Source organism: Condylura cristata, unplaced genomic scaffold (assembly GCF_000260355.1).
Source record: "Condylura cristata isolate star-nosed mole 26May11 unplaced genomic scaffold, ConCri1.0 scaffold00013, whole genome shotgun sequence".
Taxonomy (NCBI): domain Eukaryota; kingdom Metazoa; phylum Chordata; class Mammalia; order Eulipotyphla; family Talpidae; genus Condylura; species Condylura cristata.
This window is the reverse complement of record NW_004567114.1, coordinates 16,341,995-16,365,363: the sequence shown is the minus strand read 5'-3', so window position 1 is coordinate 16,365,363 and position 23,369 is coordinate 16,341,995. Positions and strand designations below refer to the sequence as shown.

The 23,369-nt window shown below is 35.8% G+C and overlaps 1 protein-coding gene across 1 annotated transcript in view; it reads right to left on the bottom strand.

Moving 5' to 3' along the window:
• LOC105853557 (centrosomal protein of 128 kDa-like) overlaps nt 1-23,369 on the bottom strand; it is a 68,931-nt gene that overhangs the window by 32,063 nt on the left and 13,499 nt on the right. The window contains exon 2 of the mRNA XM_012724329.1: nt 17,896-17,919. Within this exon, the coding sequence (XP_012579783.1) occupies nt 17,896-17,919 (24 nt within the window). The remainder of the gene's footprint in view (nt 1-17,895; nt 17,920-23,369) is intronic.

Here is a 23,369-nt window from a genome sequence, read left to right as displayed (position 1 = left end):
GTATAAGATGATAGCAAGGATCAAATACACAAAAGTATGCAAAGTACTTGGAACAGGGCAGGGCAGGGCAGTGCAGGAGAAAGAACGAATAGACAGTAGCTACTGGCTAATGTCAATACTAGGTTATTATTCTGTGAATCTCTCCTCTAAAGGCAGCTTAGTGTCCCATCCTAGTGCTTTACACACACACCTGCACTACACACACAAGTGAATGTGCACACAGGTCTTCTATCATGTGTCTAATCATTTACAACCTCTGTTTACCTGTTACTTCAAATTCCTTCAAGGCAGGACTATATTTTCCCCCTATATTTCCAATGTGGCGTGGTTGGAACAAATTTTAGTTTTATGAAAAAGTCTTTGTAATACAAAGACCAATAAACACATTTTTGAAAAAAAAATACAGCACACATTTTTTTAGGGTAGAATTTAAAAATTGACCCATTTTTGTTTTTGTTGCTTATTGAAGTAGTATTACATTGTAACATTATATAAATTCCAGTTGTAAATCACTAAAATATCAACATCTCTGCATAGTACATAAGATTACCGCTAAAAGTCCAGTTCTATCCTTTTGCACAACTGAACATTTTCACCCAATTCACCTATCCACCACATACTCTCTCCCCCCAACCCTCACTTCACTTTCTGGTAACTACTAACTGGTATGTAAAAACTGACCATTTCTGAGGGACTGAGAAGATTTCTAAACAGTCTCAAAAATTTAAATTTTAAAAATCTTAAAATTAAAAGCAGAATTGAAAGAAAAATGAGAGACAGTAAAGTTGAGTTAAATTGTCTGAAGAGTTAAGAAAGGAAGATGAGAATAAGATCTTCCTGTGGATCAAACAAGGTGATGGAAGAAAACTGATGTGAAGAACCAGCTGTGCCCGGGGTCGCCAGGGTTTAGTCACGCTGGGTCACGATGGCCACTCAGCAAGGGCAGACACTAGGAAAAATAAGTTTCCTTGAATGCTTCAAAAGCCTCAGCCACAAGGCCCTGAGGGGACACATTTACCTCTTCCATATTTAGCACAGTCCTGATGTGGAACACTGATAAGGAATGATAATTGTTCTGGCTCTGGTAGGGTCCAAACTAATTTACTTAAAAGCGCCTTGGTGAGGTGAACATAATTAATCTTTTCTGTTCTCAAAATAAAGGGTTGTTTTCCTTCTAAGAGATGTCCTGTGTTCTCAAAGAGGATGACAAAACAAATTAATCACTTTCCATTACGGCACACATAGCACTTCAGATGTCGAAAGAGCATGTGAACAGTTAATCCCCTTATATGGATGAGTTTCTGGTGACAGGCAGATCAGATCTAAATAGAAATCCAGCACAGTATTTTATTTTTTATCATTGTGGCTTCGAGACATCATTCAAAAATAGCTGGGATCAACTCTGCCTACACTGAAACTTTGCTTTCATAATTAATCCTTTTTTGAACACTCAGAAACACCATGGATCTTACACAAAGAATCCCCTGGCCAACTTTGCCAAAGCAGAAAGAAGCATGGACTATCTAGAATTTTTTTTAATTATCAGAAATTCAAATTTATTATCTCCTAAGGAATCCCAATTGCCAGGCCATATTTAGTTCAAAGTACCAGTAATATGAAGTTGTAGCAGGATACTTCACTTAAACAATAGGAAATGTGAACTTTACCTGTATATGATTTTATGGAATGGCTGAACAGAAGAGCAAGAGAAGACAGGTAGAGTGTGTGTGAGCAAAGTGTGTAGTTTTTAAGTAGTGTCAGTTATGTTCTGAATTTTCATGCCCTTGGCTGAGAAAGATGAACCATGAAAGCTAGCTGACAATATTATTTGTTGAGCAAATTCATCTGACAATTGCCACAACCAATTGTTTTCCTGAAACTTCAATTACTAGAAAGGTTCCTCCCCTCTCTTTTTTCCCAAATGAAAGCCATTTATTCAACTGGACAACAATGAAGCTTTGTGGCATGGTGGTTAGCATGAAAGGGAGTTGGTTTTGCAAAAACTATTTGAAATTTTGAATTTAGACAGTCTCCTCCCACTTCATTTTAACACTCAACTAAAATGAACAAGTTCTGCAGCTTTTACTAGATACATTTAAAAAATATAACAGAACTAGATCATACCACATTTAATGTCATGAAAATATGCAATACACTTGGGGGCTGTCACAGCATTTATTATACAGAAAGTAGATAGGACATTTGATCTCTTCTTTATCTAACAAGTAATTACTTAGCACCTACTATGTGCAAATCAGATCGTGCCATAGTACAGTAGGCTTCCTTCATTTAGTTCAAACATATTCTTTGGATTTCTAAGTGAAAATAAATAATGTGGGCAATAGAGAAATATTTAGATATCCTTGCACTTATATTTTCAAACCACAATACTTCTAAAAATATGACAGTTCCTAGCATCTTTTACTTTGATATTCGTAGTCATCATTACTACATTACTGCACTTTTTTCATTTTTTTTTTTAGATTTATAGGCAACAATCAGAAGTCAATCCAAAGGAAATTTTTATTTCTTTATTGTTCCAGTCAATAAGACTTAACCTGTAGGCCACTAGGGAGGCCCTGGAATCAACTTTGCTAGCATTTCAAAATAAGGAAAATTTTCCTCTTTTGTTGGAAGATGTTTGAAAAAGATAAAACTTTAAAAAGTCAATGCTCACCAGAAGATTAAAAAAGCCAAGAGTAGACCAATTAACCCTGATGGTAGAGTGAGGATTAACCACTGTTGGAAGGCTTTCTACCTTTAACATCACTTCTCAAAATCCTTTTCCTCCTTTTAATGGCAAATTTCTCCTCCTCATGAGTCTTCCTTAGCCACTTTTGTGGGGTCTGTAATAGTTCTGATAGGACTTCATGAAGCACCTTTCCTGCACTGTCTCACATTCTTTATGCGAAGTAGTTGGTTGTCAAATGGAGAAATGAGGGAAGGATGATGTGACACAAAAGCAGTGAGAAGAGAAATGAGATATACAGGGACAGAGGAAACAGATCATTTACATAATCTTAGACAATGTGCCAAAAATCAAGTTGACTGAGGGGCCAATTTGCTCAATATACTGATAAACAAAACTGCTTATTTGTTTATTAACTTCAGATAGGTTCCATAGATATTGTTTATATAAACTGATCATGATAAAAATCAGAGAATTAGACTTTTGGTGAATTAGTGACTGAGTAAATTTGTCCTCAATATTATGACTGATAAACTTTAATATTAGTAAGATGCTAAAATTATGCAACTTAGATTCCTGGAATTGAAAACAATAATATTTGATGTAGAATCTTACAACTGCTGTTTTGGTAGATTAGAACAAAGAATTGCTGAGGACAGAATACATGGTCATTTCTGTATAAAATACATGAAATTGAGTCAATGAAAATGAATTGAACATTCTTATGGGACCCAAGGAAGAGGACCCAAATCAAGGACCCAAGGAAGAGGACCCAAATCAAGGACTCTCAGCTATAACTGCACATTAGAATTATCTCACATTAGAATTAACTGCACATTAGAATTAGATACTGGGTTGTACATCTGGTCAACTGAATCTGGGGGTGGGTGGGAGATGAAATAATATTAGGATTATAAAATAAGAACTATAAGCCCAATTTATCAAGGCCTAAATTTTGAAGCAATTGAACTTTAGTGATGTAATTAATAGAGTGTCAAGACTTATAACCAATATGTCACAGCTAGGATTAGAATACAAATGTCCTGATTAACAAGTCCAAACTTAGTCAGTCAGTATGCTGGTGAGGGTAAAGCCCATATAAGACAGAATAGTTTTACAGATTAAAGAACTTTCTGATTTGAACTTTTCAGTAAAAAACAAGCAAAAATGAAAAAGAACCATGTGAGACAAGCAGGATATCTTTTTTTTTTAAGGGTTTATTTATTTATGCAAACATAGGGTGCAGACCATAGGTGCAAGGTCAATGAGAGGATTCACCAGAGACAGATTAGGTAGACTGATGAAGTACACTGCTGAGTGGTCAGGAACGGTCTGCCACGCCACGTGGGTCATCTCCAGGGATAGGGATCGAACTCACACTGAAACATCTGCAGCTCACTCACAGTGCTATGGCTACACTGTGCCACCAGGGCAGGCCAAGCAGGTTATCTCTTAAGCCAATTTCACAGGTAATAGAAATTAGATACAAAGGATTACATCAATTGGCTACTTGAGAGAGGCAGGGCTCATGACTAGTTATTCTAACTCTCAGTCCACCAAATACTAATTATTTTCTAAGAAACTTGAAGTCACCTGGCCTTCACCTTCCCCACTTACTCAGCTCTTACACATCTGAGAATATACTTTTCTTCAATGGAAAAACTAGTGTCTAATTAGAAGCTTTGAAGTGTTACAGAGCAAAAGAAGTTCTGAGTTAGGAATGATAGGTAAAATGGGAAGTTCTGTGAATACATCACAGAATCCAAGTATTTTAAGTCAATGTATCTATGACAACTGAGTTTTAGACTCAATGTCTGATGACAATGAAACAAACAGGTCAAGATTGTGTACCACTGGTGTCAACTGTGGAAAAAGGTGGAGGGAGTTGCCCTTAGAGTAAAAACATTGAAGAAGCTCCAGAAAATCAAAATAATTAAGAACAGCTATGCAAAATAATTAAGAACAGAACCTAAAGAGAATAATGAGGGAATGAGTATTTTGATGGTTTGGCCTTTTTACTGTTTGATGTTCCAATATAATGTGACTGGGGTCAATGATAGGTTGAAATTGCTCACTAATGTCAAATAATTAACGTAAGACCACTTTGGATATTTATACTAATAGTGCTAATAGTATCAATTTATATTCTTCCCCAGCCTTTCATCTGAGATCAAAGTTTACTAAAAGCCCCAAATAAACTTTATAAAAACTTAAAGTGGAATTAGAGCTGGTACACAGATGCACAAAATAAAAACAGGTCAACTCATCATGTAATGTCACTGAACAAGCTCAAGAGAACTAGTAATGCAACCTAGAGGCATACCGACTCTTCCCAACATTCAAAAGGAAGAAAACTTTATCAAAATTGTTTTTCGAAACTCCTTTCACCTTAAGTTGAGGTTATAGCCAGACAATTCTAAATGTGGTCTAAGAACATTAGTGTCCTACATATAAATCTACTTCCTGCCTTGCTTATGATACGTTGGGATCTGGTTATCAATGTTCTTCCTCTTCATTTTTTATGATAAACTAGACACAAAAGGGCTTAAAGATGTAAAAGGTTCTTTACTTGTGCCTTCATTACTCTCACCAGTCACAAGGGTGTCTGTGAAATGGAAAGAACGCTATCTGAAGTCAGGGCACTTGAATTCCAGCACTCGCATTGCCATGCATAGAAAATCAAAAAGTCCTCCTGCTTCCCAGCTCGGGTACTGGGTTTTAACAAAGATCTCTAAGGCATGATCTAAAATGGCATATCCAAGACAGCAGGGGCGTAATTTTCTATAGGATGCTGGTGAGACACAGTACGGACTAAGCATTCTTTGTTCAGTAGTGGTAAATGATCAAATGAGAGCAAAGCATGTAAAGTAACTACTGGCAGGGTGGGAATGTTGTGAAGACCAGATTGTTATTACTTCCTAGATTAGAGCCTACTATTTAAAAGAGTAGATCCTATAAAATCACCCAGTCCAGTCCAAACTTAAAAAAAAAAAAAATCAGAAGACTAAAATGTAGACAGGTTAAACATGTCCAGGGTCATGTACTTGGGTGGTTGTAGAGATATAACTAGAACCTAGTATATCTGATTCCTAATCCTATATTACCTTTACTATATTACTTTCATCATGTTAAACTAGGCTCATATTAATTTTCATCTAAAACTTATAAGCAATTGGTCCATACTAGATATGAAAAAGAAAATTCTCCAAATCATTTTTTTTACTTAAAGACTACTTCAAAAATGTGTATTTTAAAAAAAAAATGACCCCCCCACCTATATCATGGATATAACCAACCATTTGTTTTATAATTAAGCAAAAAAGTTCTTTAAAAAACAAAAACAAAAACTTAATACACTGTTATTCTGAGACTACCCAGATGCGCTCTTTTAAAGGGAAGGGAAAGCATGTCTTATGTGCATTATATTTTTCAGAAAGATATTTCCATTGTATTTTGTAACACACACTCATATTATCTTCATAACTTAAAGCAAGTGCTTTGACTATAAGACACATTATCAGGCAAAGCAGTTACACAAGACAGTCTGACTACTTATCAGCAGCAAATATAAAGCTGTTGGTCTGACCTCCAAACACTGAACACTTCAATAACACTCAATTCACCTGCTGGGGAAGCCGCATTTTTATGCAATATCTCAATGACACTTTCCCTATGTCGCTGGGCTTATGAAAAATTTGACAGGCTCATTTTTGTAGGCTAAAGGAAGTCTTACATTTTTAAATCGGTCATTCCCCTTTGCCACAAGGTTGCAACTCTGCACAAACAGTTCACTTGTTTTGGCAGCTCTTCCTGCATTTGACCATAAGCACAGTCATGTTTTAGACATTTAACCCTTGAGGATGACCCCATTACTGGAAAACATACATATTTTAATACCAACAAGAATACAGGCTCTGTATTTTGGGACAAGATGGCGAAAGGAGAATGTCTAGATTGTTTTAACCAAGATCCCTCATGAGAGATTCATGAGGATATTTCCGTTTGCCCTCGATGCGAATATACAGAAGGTAGACTAACATTAGAGCAGTGGGAAACTTGGCAGAACGGGCTAGGACAGGGTTTGTGCAAAACCTTTTTCCGGTTTCAGTTTGAATGGGTTCCCAGGAAGTGTCAAGTTTGAACAAATCCAAAATTTTACAATGTAGCTCAGCCAAAACTGCTGAGATTCACCTGATTCTGGGTCAAAACCGTACAGAGCACACTGCGTTTTATTTGGTGTAAAGCCAATTTGACGGAACCTTTCAGGCAACTTCAATGAGAGGCTCATAGTCTTGGCAAAACCAAAAATGAAGCTAGTTTGATTTTTGGTTTTGAAACAACAACTTTCTGGTTTTCTAAAGAGATAAAGGCAAGTTTCAAGATTCTTACAAATACTTAGAAGAGGCATTGCAAATAATTAACAGTTATTTGGGCCAGATTTAGATACTCAAGTCACTTATTTCCTGAGCTTAACCGGGACATTTCAGAAGTCCATTAACTCTACTGGGTCCACCTACTAAATGCCCTAGAGCAGAATTCCATGTCCTAAGAGGAAGGACCTTCTCGAACAACCTGTGTACCTGTAGAGTGGGTTGCATACCTAGTACAATAAGCACAACTAGCACTAGATCCGGAGTGGGAAGGAAGATGAGTGACATTGTTGTAACAGAGGTGTGATTTGAGCAATTGTTGACTTAAACTATAGACAGGGCAGAGTGAATAGCACCACAAAAACAGCAATTCTGTAGAGACACTTGGCGTATGCCTGCACCCAGGAACACAAGCCCTCCAAGTTCAACCATATGCTGAGGTCAAACTGGTAACCACTAATGTTAGTTGAATGAGTGTAGAGGGGTGTTAAGCCTTGAACAGTTTTCTAAGTTTTCCTGACTGTATATTTTCCTCTAAAGAGTTAGTTAGGGCCCTCCCTGGTGGCGCAGCGGGTTAAAGCACAGCACTAACAAGCTAAAGCCACTTCCGCATGAGTTCGATTCCCGCCTGCCCTGGAGGTGACCACATGGCATGGCAGACCTCTCCTGACCCGCCCGTTGCTCCCCTCAGCAATGTACTTCGTAGATCTGCCTGTTCTGCACCCCACTCTGTCTCTGGTGAAGCCTCTCACCAACCCTAAGCCTCTGGCCTGTACCCCAGTTCTGTATGCACAAATAAATAAATCTTTAAAATAATAATAAAAAGAGTTAGCTAGAATTTCTCTTATAAGTTGTATTATCTCTATAAGTATATCCTGAAAATATGAGATTAGGTTATTTTAAGTAATTTTGATTTGAGAAGTTGAGTAATCACTGCTACACAATTATGCATTTGCTCTCTATCAATGGTTTTCAAAATTGATCAGAGACTCCCTAAATAATTTTTTGAATTATGTATTCCCTTTGTTCCTCCCTCCCTCCCGCCTATTTTTAAGTTGCCTGAATGTTTTCATCATGAGTTTAGGTAGTTGCAAAGAAACTGGAATATTGTAGGCATTGATGTTTTCAAATAAAATTCATATCATTTATAAACATATCCAGGAAACTTTAAGTATAGCAGTCATTTGTTACCACATTTTGTCCATTTAGAAAATAGGATGCTCTTTAAAAGAGCAAAATTTTATATTGCTCCACTTCCTTTGACTTTAATTATAGTCTTTCCTTTCACAGATTTTATGCTAGTATAAAATATATTTATACTTGTTAGTCATTTGATTTGATATTTCATCTTCATCTGTAAGAAAGATGTGTACATGTATGCATAAATATATATATATAACACAATTAGAAAATAGATTTTGAAAACTCCCTGAGTCCATAATGCTCTGTAGTATACATTTTTCTGCTTTTATTATTAAAACATTTTTACATTTTTGAGAAAAATTATTAAAATCCCAGTTTCCCAGAGTGTCTATCCTTATGTGTTGACTGTAGCTTCCTTTTGTACTCAATTAGCACATGCACTCACGGGTAACTGATAATTATTGTTTGAATAAAGGTATCATTTCACTTCTATTGCCATTTTTTTGTTTCTATAGATTTAATCAATGAAAAGTGTTGTTCATGTAAGAAAGTACATGGGAATGAAAGCACCTCTATTACAATGTCACTCATTTTCTTGAATGCTTTCCTAGTTTTATGGCACATTCTACATAGTGATTAGTCATCAAAAAATAATTGTGATGATCTATCAGCTCAATTTTGCTGAAAGCAAAAAATTAGAAACTGCTTGACTTGGGAAAGATTATAATGTATTTACTAAAGTCATTTACTGTGGTTCAGGTAGGTATACCTAAAAGTTTTATTTGCCAATAGTTGTCAAAGAATTACAACTGTTCTTTCAATAGAGGTATTTCACTGACCACAATATATGCAAAAAAAAAATTGAGAAAAATAAATATCTTGTTAATTTAATTAAATACTACTAGTATGTTGTCAGCATTAAATTGTATCTGCATTAAAACCATAGAGCTGCACATTGGCAAAGCTGCTACTCATTGTCAAGTCAATCAATCAAATTAAACTTACTTTCTGGCAGAAAAACAGTTTGACTTCATTGTTCAGTTCTTGGAGTGTGTTAATGTGCCCCTGTGACAAATATCTCACTTTTGAATTATAATTCTAAGACAGACAAACAGGTAAGGAAGGCATGGGGCAAGGCTAGTTTGTGACTGGATGAAATGTAACAGGACTGTTTTCAATTATTTCTTTCCAAACCTACTAAGTTTTCTTTTCTGGAGTTATTCATTCTCTGATGATAGCAGGGAAGTGCGAGAAGTGAGGATTGTAAGTAAAATTGTCTTTATTTCTGCCTCAACAACAATCACCAATATATGTCAATGCCAGCATTACTCAAGACCAGCAACTCCGTGTTCTAGTAAAAAAAAACATACATGGCTAAGAAGGGCAAAAGCTTTACCTATGATATATTAAAAGAGGACATGAAGGCACTAACATCTTAAATTACCCTTTTTCTGGGCACCCTGAAGTAGGGGTTGTTTGGTCATCACAGGCACCTAGATGAGACAGGAGGTATTTCCTTTTGAAAAGTGGGTGGAGGTCCACTAAGAAAGTAAGATGCCTCTTTCTTCTCTCAAAACTATGTGTGCCTGAATATCACTTGGAAGATATTTGCATATTCCTGGGAGTATGCTACTCCAGTGTGAAGACTAGACTCGAATTCCCCAGCTATCCTTTGATTGTCAGTGACAGCTTTAATAATTTTGTAGTAAAAATTTAAGAGGTTCTAACATGTTTCAATTCCCTTTACCTTGTTTCTTGGTGAGCTATATCATAGATATGAGTATATAAAATATATACAGAATTTACATAAAATGAAAATGCTCTGGCTTGAATCACCATTTCTCTGGTTACTATTAGCTGACTATGTTCTCACATACTATTTCTTACTCCAATGAAATGCTTCCTTATATTTTCTCTTTCTTTCTTTTGTTTCTGAAATGTGGGAAGTTGAGCTTCTTTTTTCCTAATTGCTTTGTGGGCAGCAAGATTTGGAGATAAAGTGATTTGGATACAAATTGATAGTCAGAGTTACATATTCTGCTACAAATACCAAGTGTGGCTTTTTTCCCCCCTCTTTTGATGTCTTTTGATTTATAGAAGTTCTTTATTTTAATGTGACCACATCAGTCATTTCCTGTATGATCTACATTTTCAGTGGCCCCACAGAAATCCTCCTGAGTATTGAGGTCATAAAGATACGAAACTTGACTTTGCCATTCACTTTCAGGCTTTCATACATTTTTTGCAACTGTAACTAGTGAGCCAGGCACTGGGTTTCCTAAGTTTCTGTTTCTAGATTTTCTATTTGATTATATTCACCTGTTCTTACATCTCTGTGCCAAGATTTCACTATCTTCATTTTGAAAGCTTTGTTAAGATGTTACACATGATAGGAAAAACACTTCCCTCTTATTGTTCTTCAGAAGTGTCTTAGCTAGCCCAGTGTTTTCTCTATAAAGAATTTGCAATTTTTGTTAGTTCTTCCTATTTGTCTTTGGACTTTTGTATAATATACTTATAGTGAACAATTCCTCAGTGGTTGTTGCTAGAATTAGAAGTAAAATTGACTATTATAGCTAGCTTATCAAAAAGAGGTACTCAACTCTATTTTTTATATTTAAACTATGAATTCCTTGAGCTTCTTATTTAGACATTATTTACAAATAATGGTAGTTTCATTGCTTAGTCTATTGCTAGGACTCCTGCTCATTGTTGACAGATATAGTAAAATGGGGCATCTTTTGCTTGTTCCTGGTTTTTAACAAAGACTTTCAAAACAGGAAGGTCGTGTTTGTCATAGTTTTCTCAGGATTTTTATCAGATTATGAAAGTTCTATTTTTAGCTAGCTAAAAGATTTATTATGATGACAATGATATTAAGGGAATAAATGTTTATAATTTATGTCCTTATTCAATTGATTTAACATTTACAAGTCACTATGGTGAGTTATATTGATTGATTGATTTTTTACTATTAAACCAACACTGAATTCCTGGAATAAACTCAACTTATTAATGAGGAATCATCCTTTTTATGCATAGTTGGCTTGATTTTGCTACTATAGTGTTGTATTGATAATATGTTTGCATCTATGCTAGGGAGTGAGAAGTATCTTAATTCCCCTTTCTACTTTCCATGTCTGGGTTTCGCTCAAAGGTATGTCAATTGATAAAATGAAGTGAGCAAGTTTCTTTTTTTAAACGAGTTTCTGGAAAGCTCTTTGTAAAACTGAAATGATCTGTTCTTGTCTACAAAATCATTTGGATTTGGTGCTCCTTTCTGAAGAAAATTTTATTCAATTAAATATTGTTGATTAAACTTACTTTTTTTTTTAAACTTTTTATTTTTTTTTTTAAAGATTTATTTATTTGTACATACAGAATGGGGGTACAGGCTAGAGGCTCAGGGGAGGTGAGAGGCTTCACCAGAGACAGAGTGGGGAACAGAACAGGCAGATCGACGAAGTACACTGCTGAGGGGAGCAGCGGGTGGGTCAGGAGAGGTCTGCCACACCATGTGGTCTCCTCCGGGGCAGGCGGGAATCGAACTCATGCGCAAGTGGCTTTAGTTTCTCAGTGCAGTGCTTTAACCCGCTGCGCCACCAGGGAGGGCCCACTTACTTTTTTTTTTTAAAGATTTATTTATTTATACATACAGAACTGGGGTACAGGCCAGAGGCGCAGGTGTGGTGAGTGGATTCACCAGAGACAGTGTGGGGAGCAGAACAAGAAGATCAACAAAGTACACTGCTGAGGGGAGCAGCGGGCGAGTCAGGAGAGGTCTGCCATGCCACGTGGGTCACCTCTGGGGCGAGTACTGAACTCACACTGAAGTGGCTTTAGCTTCTTAGCGCTGTGCTTTAACCCACTGTGCCACCAGGAAGGGCCCTAAACTTACTATTTTTTAAATTCAGTTGTGGTATTATTTATGTTATTTCTTTTTAATTCTGTCAAATTATCTTTCTAGGAATTTGGCTATTTCTTTTAATTTTCAAATGTATAATTGCAAAATTGTTCACAATACTTCATATGTGGTTAAGTTTTCTGACATAGTTGTGGCCTTTCTATTCATAATATAGTTAATTTTCACCTTTATATCATCATATTTATGCTAGACATTGGTCCTTTTTAAATTTTCTTATTAAACAACCAAATTCATTAGCCCTATCTATTGCATATTTTTTTTCTCTTTCATTAATTTCTACAATTTTCTCTTTTTCCTCTTTCTAAAGGTTTACAGTGCTATCCTTTCAGTTTCTTATGTCAATAAAATCACTAATTTTTATCTTTCTTTTCTAATATAAGCATGTAAAGCTTTATGTTTCTCCATATTATTCTTGCTGAATCACACACATTTTAACATATTTTATTATCATTCAGTTCTACATATTTTATAAATTCTACTACAATTTATTGTTTGGTCTGTGAGTTGTTTAGAAGTCTGTTTTGAAAATTCTGGAAATCATCATTTATTTGATTCCCATTTTGAATCTAGAATTAGTGATGATAACTATCTCACTACATTCTGATCCAGGAAATGAACAGAAATGATATATGCAACTTCCAGTTTTCACTGAAGAGGACTGATATGCTCTACCTTTCTTTCTTTTGACTGCTACAATGCTGATGTACAATACAATAAGGGCTGAAGGTGAAAAAGTCATCTGATCAGTAGGAAGGAGAATCAATACACTGAAGGTGGTGGAACACAAGACAAGAAGACAAGAGAAGCCTGAGTCTCTGCCACCATATTTGCCATGAGCAGCATCTATTTAGAATGTTACATAATAGAGAACTTAATTTTATCATACTTAACCTGTGATTACTTTGGGGTTTCTTGGGTAATGAATTCACACCTACTTATAATAGAAAGGTATGAGAACTTAAATTATGGTAAAAATGGAAATGAAAATAGGCACATTTGAGAGATGATATGTAAAATGAATTCATATCTCCAAGCTGAGTGGCCTTACATTCCCTTTAACTCCCTAAAATGGTTTATAGTATTTTCTGTATCTCTTTTCTCTCTTAACCTCCCAAACAGAGCATTCACTTTAATCCTTTGTACTTTACCTTCTAATTTTCTAAGCATATTTCTAAAGCCGGAATTCCTTTCCCTGTTTCTACTCACAATCTTTTTTACCTTTCACTCTACCCTGCCATTACTATTACATTTGTATTCCTATATACTACATTAAGTTTATTATTGACTTCCTACTGGATAAACTGCTTTGCTCCCAGCTTTTGCCTCCTGACCCTGCAATACACATGGGAGAATGTGAAGTGATCACAGCACTCTTTCCAAATGGGCAGTCAGAATCCTTCCCAACAGAATGGTTGGGAGCCAGAAATGACCAATTGCAACTAGCACTCAGATAGAAATCTAGTATAGCCCTGATGCAAAAGATCAAGCTTAACCCCACAGTTTGTATTTTAAAACTCAAAAATAAAATATCTCCTATTACTCCCTCAAAGTGTTATTGCCTCTGAACCTATTAGAATAAAAAAGTGTGAAGGAATTTGAAATGGAACAAAACTCACTGAGTGTCTTCAATGAATAACTAGTGTTAGCCTAGCTCTATGGGATCTCTGTCCCGTCACTGTCCTTGAGTTGTTAGTTATGCTGTGAGTTGTAGGCAACTGACAGCAATATGAATGATTCTAGATCGTGGACAAGCAAATTCAATTCCAATTGATTTCTTTAATTTACTATGGAAGGAGTTAGTTTTCATCTTTAAAAAATCAATTTCAGTTCTCGTTAGCACACATATGTGTGGTTCTTAAAATGATCTGTAAGTCAGTGATAACAACTTGCTCATATTATTAAATCTTATGAATTAGTGAAGAATTCGATAAATTTGTTTCTCATGAATTCATTTTATATTTGCATGAGAGCCATGATTTTATGATTTAACCTTAAAATCATGATTTCATGATTTTACGTTAAAAGTATATATCCTTTTAATAAACTTTTTCCAGACTTCATTCGAACTTTAACTACATCCCCAATTTGAAATGTTTTCTCTGCTCTTTTCTCCCTGATGCTAGCCACCATCATGCCCTCAGCTACAAAACCTAACACTTCCCCTGGTACCTACACCACAGTGGTGTCAATGTATAATTTTTTTCTTCTTAACAGCTCCTGTGAAATGAATAAGGTTTCATTCATGGGCTGAAAGAGTCTTTAATCTTACATCATTGTTTATATGTAACTTCTTAAAGTTACATATAACTTTAAGAAGTTATATGTAGGAATTGAACACAATTCATATATTGTTGTGTCCTCTTCAGTATCCACAGCTGAACCCCAACCACGGCCCAAGTACTGGGGCTCTCAGTTAAGATTTTTATCAGGGACTCATATGGCTTTATCTGAGGAATCACCCTGCTGTTGGTTTTGGCTAAACATGGTTCCTTTCTAGGAAAACTTTCAGTAAACTTTAATGAAGATCATTAGTATATTTAATCTGCTCCTTTTTGTGAAACACCAAACAAAATATAACACTAACTAAAAAGGCTAAGAAACAAATGATAAATTGATGTACTTCTAGGGAATCTTTTCCCTCAACTACTGAATTGCTACTGTGTATGTTAATATTCCTAAGAACAGCCTTAACGTGAGGTGTCATCTATATTCAGTTCTACATTCATTCTTTCGTTCTCCAAATGTTTATTGATTATCCACTAAAAACCTGGAATCTTGATAAGCCCTGAGGGTACAGTTGCAAATAAAATATAATTCCTAACCCCAAAGCCCTGATCTAAAGGAGGATAGCGAAAAGTTGAGAAAAAGAAGGAAAAAATGAACATGTGATTGTAATTGTGACCTAAGAAAAGAGAGTATTGGTGACTAGTCAATCAGTTTCTCATTATGATGAAATAGCCATTCTATTTTCAAATGAACTTTTAAAGTCAATCTACAGTAAAGACTCCTAAAGGAATAATTAAATTTCAAGTTTTTGCAGATTTAAATTACCACAATATGCATCCTGTATTCAATGCAAAACCAAATGCAGACCACCAACACTTTTCTATGGTTTAAGTGGTGAGTTGTGAGAGAATAATAAATGATCTTGAGATTACTTTCAACACACTTGATTTTATGAACTATAAAACACTTTACCAGTTGAACAGTCTTACCAAGTATATTTAATCTGCTCCTTATAATGCCATATGAAGTCAAAGGACTTCATAATATTTGAGCATTAACATTATTACTGAGCATTTCCATTTTTATGGTTTTACTTATTATAATTATTTCAAATTAAAACCATCTTGAGAAAACTGCCTCTGTAAAAATCTTAGCCCATTTAATCAACTTTATTTTTCTCATGGTAACTTTTTATTTTTACCTTTATTCCTACAGGAACCTTAAGAATAAAGCATTTAAGATTCTACTCCATAGTATTTGGCAGTAAAGAGATTATGTAAATAAAAAACTAACAAATACTAATAAAAGTCATAGGCTTTACTGTTCATATAATTTTCAGTTTTTGAGAGGCTACTGGCATATGTTAAAATGATTAAATAAGAAATATTAAGCAATCGTACAATGGTAGTGATAATCTAACATTTGTTCAGCACTAATATTTTCACAATGCTCACAACCTAGTAAACTAAGTTTACTTATCATTTCTACAAATAAAAGGAATCAAGAAACAAGTGATTTGCAAAATGCTATAGAAGAAGCATTTTTTTTTACACTGAGTCTGGGTCCTCAAATTCTAAAATTCTGTTTCTATTCATACTTTTAAAAAGGACATTAACTCACAAGCCAAATTCTGTTGGCCAGAGATTTCCTAAGGGTAAGTAAAATATACGTGGAGGAACACTAAACATTTTATTCACCTACAGTGTCATCACACTGAAACTGAGGTCAGTGTATTTTCCAAATGAGCCAGTGAAATCTCAGGAACAGATTATTTACCCACTAGGCTATGAATACACTGTCAACCAAAACCACTTACTTACACAAGACTAGAATATGCCCTATTTGTATCAGTCCATTCCTCACATGAAATATTTTGTATTAGTCTTACTGTTTAAAGTTTCCTTACTTTTTTCCTATTTGTAAAAATATAAGAGAAAATAAAAATGACTAATCATTTCAAGACATTCTTACTATTTTGTGTTTTCTTAAGGTCCTTTTTAATGAACAAAATATATTTGCATCATATTCACCATATACGTTATTTATATCTCCCTGCCCTCATATAAGGGCATGACAATATTTGCTTTTTGAAAATCATATTTTTTATGGCTGAATAATATTTCATCATAAGGTAGTACCATAACTTATTCTATCCTTCTTCCAATTCACAAGGTTTTTATTACTAAAACATTCATTATAAGCTAATAGAACGATGCTTTATAAAACTTGAAAAACAGAGAAAGGAATGAAATCACATCCTGTAACTCTTGTCTAACAAGTTATCACTATAAATTGTGCTTACTCTTCCATTCTTTTTCTACATGTCGAGAGTTATAAGTTATCATTAAAAAAATACATGCTCTTACCCCTTGAATTTACTTCCATTTAATCCATCTCTCTTGTAACCACCATTACATGTAGGGAGGCAATGACACACTTTACCTCTCCACTACTTTACTTTTTAACAATAAACTGCCATCTCATTTATTTATAGTTAAAAAGATTTTCCCAACAAATACTGAAAGGCTGGCCTTTATATTCCTGTACTTTAAAACACTTATTTCCTAATTTTAGATATATGTCAATAAGATTTTTGAGAAAAAAAAATTGACTAGCTCTTATAATTACTTGGATATTGGCAAAAACTAGTTAAAACTATTAATACTGACTATTCAAACTTCAAAGCATAACTAGCATCTTAATCTGAGCTTCCTATCAAGCAGCCTTTCAGGGACAGGACTAAGTCTCAGTGCCCGTGCCCAGGCCTCACCTCCCTCTCCACTTGGGAGAGAGCCCAAGCCTAAGGCTCTTGGTTTGTCTGCAGTGGTCACACTAGTCTCTGCTCTGGCAAGAAGGGATTCAGTGCCCAGGATTGTGCAGCCCCTGTCTCCAGCTGGGGGCTTCTGGAGGTGCAGGGTAGAGACACCTGGCCCCTGTCAGGTGAGTTCTGCGACCCAGGGAGTCCGGGAACCTTGGGGTTCCAGGGTCTAGTCATCTCTTAGATAACCTACCCCGGAGAAAGACTAACATTCTTTCCTGTTGAATCCTGGGGATGAGCCCCTCCAGTCACCTTCTTTCCTACTCTGGCCAGAGTCTGCACTGTGTTGATTCTTGCTGAGCAGCCTGGCCGGAGAACACTGGCTTGTCAAGGTTCTGGGCCTTAGAGGGGCTAAAGTTCCATCAATCCTTCTATCTGGGGCCAGGCCTGGGCCTTTGCTTTCTGCCCTACTTTTGTATATCAGGTATCGCTCTGAGCCCCTATTTACTGTGAGCCTCGTGGATCTCTTGGTCTTTCTTCTGCCCCCTGCCTAAAGACAGCAATCTGAAGACAGCAGAGAACACTTAAATATGGACATTATTGCTTTTTCTCTATTTCTTACATAATAAAGTATGTGTACACCTACCTTTAAGACATAGTAAGCTTATTTTCCCCTTTGAATCTAGAAATGCTTTCTGGAAATGCTTTCCTTGAAGAGGGATCTGAAATCCACATCAGGACACAGAAGTAATTCTGATAAGAGAAAGAAAATGCCCCAACTTACCGTTTCCAACGCATTTACACGGTCCTGCAAATAAAGCATAATATGCAATTATAAAAACAAAGCTATTCAAAATCATTTCAAGTTTACTTAATTTTCCATTTTTCTCTTTATCCTCTATTAGTAATAATTAAATGAAAAAGAATGAAAATTATTCACAATGGTTTCTATTGTAGAAAAATTAGTATAAGAGAATCACTAGCACTTTTCTTCATATCAAGTCAATCAGTGTTAGGACTACCAGGTTTAATTAAAAAATAAATACTATAAATTTAGACATAAGTACCAATTTGAATACATCTTCCCACTTTCGCACTGGTAAAAATAATCTACTATTTGAGTATCTATAAATCTTAGATATAGATTTTAATGTGAACCAGAACTAGAAAATAGTAATGCTATAAAAAGGAACCCAACACATATATCAGCTTTCGGGTATACAGTACGAAGTATGACCTTATAGGAAGGTAAAACGCAGAAGAACAAGTTCATCAATTAAAATTCATAAGTAATTAAAATAAAGCAGGAAAAATACTGAGAAAGACCCAGTGCATAGTAGAAGGTTGCACAAAAATCTATATTTTAAAGTCTTTGGTTACATTGTTTTAAAGGTTAAATCGTTAATAATAAGATTGTATTTTTTACTCTTTCTCTAGCCAACAGCTACACATAAAGTTTTTAACAAAGAAAAAGGCTGAATTTCAGAGAGTGGAAAGCCTTAATTTTTTTTAAAGTAATGTCATCTTTTTTTTTTAGACGGATCAAAGTCAGTTTTGTTTTTTTTTTTAATTTTCTCTCACTTTAAACAGTTGGAGGAGACTAGTGAAATCTGTATTGAAATTTTTGTTTGTTTCATGAAATGAATCATTTGTTCTAAGACAGAAAGGGGGCAGTGGTGAAGAAAGCCACTCAGCTCAGGTCTCTCAAAGCCCCACATGGGCCCACATGGGCATTTAGGAATAGTAAGAACTAGGCCATTCCCAGCTTCATGCAGAATCAGAAACCTTGACTTTGTGGAGTTCTGAAACCGAACCTCCAACCCTCCATCTGGAAAACTGAGTTGAACAATTGTACCCTTGAAGCATTTGGCTATGTGGGTATGAGTTAAATGAATATATTATGCAAAATCAGCCCAAAGCAGACTGTTTCTAGCAATATAATCTGTTTAATTGCATTTTGTTGACATACTTGAGAGAACCTCACCATCGCCCCCATAATTTTGATGAAATAACTGCTATTTTGCTGGTGACTTGTGTACTGTCACATTTGAGTGCCTCATAATAAATGCATATAAATGCCTCAGGAGGGCTTTGATCTGTTGTTACCAGGCATCTTATTCACAGTGCTTCTTCGGCAAAACCATTCAGCAATGCTTTATCATCCTCTGCAGACTGAACAGAACCTCATTAGAGACAGAAACATACAGAGGCTCCCAGAGGCCTGTGGGCACTGTCACATTTATAGGAACCATCTGGGCAGGCCCAAAATGTTTATGGCCACTATTTAGGTTGTACATTTTCCCCATACTAGGGATTTCTGGGCTAGCATTATTTAAGTTTACTGCCTCTCATGTTATTAGGATTAAAACAGAGGTAACAAACTAATATTGGGGCTCTGTTACAACTTCTGGAGAAAAAAGTCAGTATAGCTCTTAGTATCAATATATTATAACAAAATAAATTGTATTCACTTTAACTTTTCCCACTCTCAACAGAACTGCAGTTGTTGTGTCTTTTTGCTATTGTGAAATCTCCAGTTTTCATCTGAACAGCAACATATTTAAGCTCAACCTGTAGATTCAATATTCTCCTCCTGACCCTCCGAACACACGCACACACACACACACGCATACACTCACTCACATCTAAGTTTGGACCCTGTAGAGAGATTATTGTTGGGACATTGAAAGGGGGTTTAGGAGGTGAGAAGAGAACAGAGGGAAAACAGCCAAAAAATGTAGACAGTCTCATGATAAACATGCTATTTCAGGTGATATAAATAAATCAATGGTTCTCATTTTTATAGTCATGAACTTGAGAATGTGATGAACCTTGGCCTTCTTCTAAGTCCTACAGCCTACACACACATAACTCTACATACACTTATAAGAGAAATACAGAAATCTCTGAAGCCCACCAATGGCTTGCAAGTCTTTATGTTCCAAATATAGACCTGAAGTAACATGAAGGAATATTATACAGATAAGTTACTTTACTAAAACATTTTGGTGTCAGGTCAGAATGGCCAGCAGGCCAGCTGCTGTGGCAGCAAGCCTCTGACAAGATGACATTCGAAAATGGTATTACAGTGCTGCAGGATTCAATCACCTGGGTTAATGCAAGATGGTAACAATATGCGAGGGTGACAGACGATGCTATGAGGATGAAAGTAGCTATAAAAGACTTCCAGAGAATCTTTGTAAGGACAGGATGTTTCATATATGAGAGCAGTAGGCCTGACCAGTAAGCTGCCGATCTTGTCTTAAAAGTAGTAGACACAGGCCCTCCCTGGTGGCGCAGCGGGTTAAAGCACTGCACTAAGAAGCTAAAGCCACTTCCACATGAGTTCAATTCCCGTCTGCCCCGGAGGTGACCACATGGCGCGGCAGACCTCTCCCGACCTGCCTGCTGCTCCCCTCAGCAGTGTACTTTGTCGATCTGCCTGTTCTGCTCCCCACTCTGTCTCTGGTGAAGCCTCTAGCTGCCTCTGAGCCTCTGGCCTGTACCCTAGTTCTGTATGAACAAATAAATAAATCTTTAAAAAAAAAAAAGTAGAGGAGGGTAAATTCTACCTTGAATCATATCTGAAAGAGGTTTATTTGGGAAAGAAAAAAGAAGTAATTGGGTAGTTGAAATGTGTGTCTGTGGCTCTTCTTAAAAGTATTTTTATGAAGTTGATTAAACCTGAAATGTGAAATTAAGAATATATCTGAGCTGCAAATGTATTACTTTCAGTACATATCTACTAAAAAAAAAAACTATTTCTCATGTATGAAATATTTCTAGATAAATAACACTAATAGTAAGGAAAATAATAATGGAAATGAAAGGTTAGACAAAAATCAAAGCAGAAGTTTCTTTCATATATTTTGAAATAAAAAAAGTTTGTTTGCTACTGTGATTGCATAGACCTTTTCTCACTACTTTTAAATTCTATCAAAGGAGGAGAGTGTCTAATAAACACTTAAATGGCAACAATTATTTAAATGTTTACTTTTAAGGATTATGCATGTAGTCACTGAATCACAATAGAGGGTGCCAGCTGTTCAAAGTGACAGGCACTTCATTTATTCTGGGTTTGACAGATCAAGTAGGTACAGTTACATTTTGGGAGAGACTGAAAGCATTTCCACTATAAAAATACATATTTTAACTTTTTTTCTCTTAATTCTGTGGATAGCCAGCATTTTTTTCAAGTGAGATAATACTGGTTTACAACATTGTACATGATTTATAGGTACAGGATCACAACCTTCAAGAGTGTGTTACCACACCATACCTCAGCAATACTCCTGCACAGTAAGGTTACTATATTTTAGCTTATTATGATGAGCTTAATATATATACTTTTGGTTTCAGCTGTATATATTTCTTTGACTTGTGGTCACAATGGGGTGTACATTGGAATTTATGAATGAACTAAACCAAATTCATGCGCATCATTGAAATAGGCAAATATTTGTAGGCTAAATTAGGAAATAAGTGCTAGATTTATTGCTGATATCTGATCCCTGTTCACTGTTCATTTCATGCTGCTGTGCCAATGAATGTGCCACATTCAAGAGACCTAAAAAAAACAGTCCTTCTGCCTCTGGAAGGATAATTGAGCAGGTCTAGTGACTTTATCACAATAATGCAGCATTTCTCAAGAATGTGTTAAAAATAGTCATTAGCATGTGAAAAAAGCACAATTTTGGCATGAAAATATAATAACAGTTTCCCTTCTAAGTCTGAGAAGCTTTAAGAATATAGAAAAATTCTGGAAATTTCTGTGGAATTGGAGCACAAGGGACATAAACTTTTCCAAAGGAAAAACCCAAAAAGAGGACTCCCTTCTACCACTGCTCTAAAACCACACAGCAGATCTTCTGGAAGGAAAAGCCACTTTGCTTCACCCAAAGAGAATACTGCATGACATGTTTGCTGTCAGTGCTAGCTCCCTTTAATTAATATTCATTTTGGAATGGTACTTCCTACATAAGGGATATAAAATAGAATGCAAATTCATCCTCTATACATCTACACACATATACTTACACATCCTCTATATATTTACACTTACTTTCAATCCTTTAACAATTAATAAAGTTAGAATAATTTCAGATGTATTCTTTTCCAAGTTTCAGTGAAATAAAAGGTAAAAGGTTGTTACTGGAAATCATTTAAAAAAATCAGTGTTCCACATAGAGATTTAAAAAAAAAAAATCAGAAACAACCTCAAGTTTGAAAACACACAGCAAGCTTTAAATTCAGCATAAATTGGTTTGAATATACCAAATGACTCTGCAATCTATACATAAAATTGCACACTATTAAAAGTCAGACAAAGTGAGTTTACATTTTTTTCAGTTGGTTTATATTCAAGGAAAACTCTACAGCCAGTGTCTTGGTGGCTTGCCATGGTTTCGCAGTCATCCAGTATTTGATTTATTTGTCATTAGACACCTGGAGGCAATCTTTGTTAACTAATTTCACTGGCTGCTTATGCAATTTTTTTTCAAATCACACATTTCTGAGTCCAAAATAACAAATTAGAAGTACTGAAAAGAAACACCACAGCAAGATATCAACATTTTGACAAAGAAGTTGTCAATAAAAACCCTCAACGTTTTCACTTATCTAGCAAAGACAGTGACAAAGGATGTATCACTTCTTAGGTAAGAAGGAGTAACCCGATGGGGCCTCCCTGATGGCACAAGGGATTAAGTCTCAGCGCTCTGAAGCTATCTGCAGCCACTGCAGCATGAGTTCGAGCCCCAGCAGCTCCTTTCTCGCCCACTACTCGCCTTAGCAGTATATCTGAAGTAGACCCATCTGTTCTGCTCTCTGCTGTCTCTAGTGAATCCTCTCATCCCCTGTACCTTTGGCCTGAACCCTAGCTCTTGTATGTATAATTAAATCAATTAAAAAAAGAGAGAGAGAGAGAGAGTGCCCCTTAAGGAGGACATACTATTTGTCCAGGGTGTGGCAAATTCCTGAGAGAGTCAGAGGCCAATACTATCACATGATTTAAAAAGAGAATTAGCCTGTGGGTTCCACATTTGATCTGTCCTCCCATTCACCACCACTGCTACCCTAGATCCTGAGGCTGTCTAGTTCTACCCTGGCTTTCTTCTACTACAATCTCAGGTAGTCCTTTTGGATTGTGGCCTGGTTTGTCATAAGGCCATAACTGACCACTGTGCATCAGTTTAACACTGTTCAGAATAAACTGAGGTGGCATACTTCAGTCAGATGTGTGCATGAGTTTTTGGGGTG